The sequence below is a fragment of the Mizuhopecten yessoensis genome, unplaced genomic scaffold (assembly GCF_002113885.1).
Source record: "Mizuhopecten yessoensis strain PY_sf001 unplaced genomic scaffold, ASM211388v2 scaffold3959, whole genome shotgun sequence".
Classification (NCBI taxonomy): Eukaryota; Metazoa; Mollusca; class Bivalvia; order Pectinida; family Pectinidae; genus Mizuhopecten; species Mizuhopecten yessoensis.
This window is the reverse complement of record NW_018405305.1, coordinates 35,125-37,222: the sequence shown is the minus strand read 5'-3', so window position 1 is coordinate 37,222 and position 2,098 is coordinate 35,125. Positions and strand designations below refer to the sequence as shown.

Sequence of the window (2,098 nt, the reverse complement as noted above, 5' to 3'; positions counted from 1 at the left end):
ATGGTACTAACCTACTGTTGATTAGCTGACCTTATATATATGGTACTAACCTACTGTTGATTAGCTGACCTTATATAAATGGTACTAACCTACTGTTGATTAGCTGACCTTATATATATGGTACTAACCTACTGTTGATTAGCTGACCTTATATAAATGGTACTAACCTACTGTTGATTTAACAAACAACTTATTTTTCATGACTAAGTTTTCCTCTTGTCGGCGTTTTTGCTGCTTTTTCATCTGTTTGCGCCTCTTCTGTACACCTTTCTTACTCGTCCCGTTACTCTTACAATTCACGGGGCGTCTGGATGTAGCGGCTACGTCACCTAACAATGGAACATAAAACATTAAAACATTTTTTTTGCTTTTTAACCACTGTACATATTTAAGAAATAAAGCTCACAAAGAAAAACAACTGGCTTCCAACATAACCTGGCCATAGGAAACAATGGCATTATTGTATAGGAAACAATGGCATTATTGTAAAGGAAACAATGACATTATTTTATAGGAAACAATGGCATTATTGTATAGGAAACAATGGTATTATTGTAAGGGAAACAATGGCATTATTGTATAGGATACAGGAAACAATGGCATCATTGTATAGGAAACAATTGCATTATTGTATAGGAAACAATGGTATTATTGTAAGGGAAACAATGGCATTATTGTATAGGATACAGTAAACAATGGCATTATTGTATAGGAAACAATGTCATTATTGTAAAGGAAACAATGGCATTATTGTATATGAAACAGGAAACAATGGCATTATTGTATAGGATACAGGAAACAATGGCATTATTGTATAGGAAACAATGGTATTATTGTAAAGGAAACAATGGCATTATTGTATAGGATACAGGAAACAATGGCATTATTGTATAGGAAACAATTGCATTATTGTATAGGAAACAATGGTATTATTGTAAAGGAAACAATGGCATTATTGTATAGGAAACAATGGTATTAATGTATAGGAAACAATGGTATTATGGTATAGGAAACAATGGTATTATTGTATAGGAAACAATGGTATGATTGTAAAGGAAACAATGGAATTATTGTAAAGGAAACAATGGAATTATTGTAAAGGAAACAATGGCATTATTGTATAGGAAACAATGGCATTATTGTATAGGAAACAATGGCATTATCATATAGGAAATAATGGCATTATTGTATAGGAAACAATGGTATTATTGTAAAGGAAACAATGGCATTATTGTATAGGAAACAATGGCATTATTGTAAAGGAAACAATGGCATTATTGTATAGGAAACAATGGCATTATTGTATAGCATAAATCATTTTACTTCACAGATTCAGAAAATTACACTCCATTTTTTCAGTTGGTAATTTAATTGACTGATTTAATTCTATATAACAATATATGCACCAATTTTAACTCTTTTCCTTAAATCTTTCAAAAATAGTTACAGGCTGTCCTGCTACCTGCCACTGAGTCGGGATACAGGCGACGAACAGTAATCAAACTGTCAGCACCAGCAACCAGCTTATAATGACATCCCTGATGTGATTCTTATGAACATAATATCTTCAACAAAATTCATGAGTTTGTAAAAATGTATGCATCAAAGTTTTACTTTAAACACAATGTGACTTAAACGTGTCCCATTCTGAATTAGAAGCTTTGACTGAGTGAGAGATTTGTATTGTTTACCTGTACAGTGATGTGATGAAATTGTAACCTTTATTTGTCGCTTGGCTATGGGACATTTGAGAGAGTATACTGTCATCTTCCTTACAGAATCTTGTGAAGTGGAAGGACATTTTTATTATTTTTGCCAAAGGTTTGGTTTGTTTGTGTTTTACGTCCTATTGAATCTAGGTTAAAACGGCCTTACTGTAAAATGGCCCTAGTGGAAGAGTAAAACAGTTACAATTGATAATTGTTGATTGCATTCTAAATAAACATAATTAGAATTTTATTTAATATGAGATATATTTAGTTATGTTATTAGAGGGTGTCGGCCAACAATGCGTCGCCATGACATTGTTGTTGCCCAGCTCTTGCCATGTATGTGCAGGCCCCTGCAAAAATAGAATTTATGTTAAAAAGTCCAATAG

At 32.6% G+C, this 2,098-nt stretch overlaps 1 protein-coding gene across 1 annotated transcript in view; it reads right to left on the bottom strand.

Moving 5' to 3' along the window:
• Positions 1 to 2,098, bottom strand: part of LOC110448232 (active regulator of SIRT1-like) — a 36,037-nt gene that overhangs the window by 15,400 nt on the left and 18,539 nt on the right. The window contains exon 2 of the mRNA XM_021494381.1: positions 168 to 329. Within this exon, the coding sequence (XP_021350056.1) occupies positions 168 to 329 (162 nt within the window). The remainder of the gene's footprint in view (positions 1 to 167; positions 330 to 2,098) is intronic.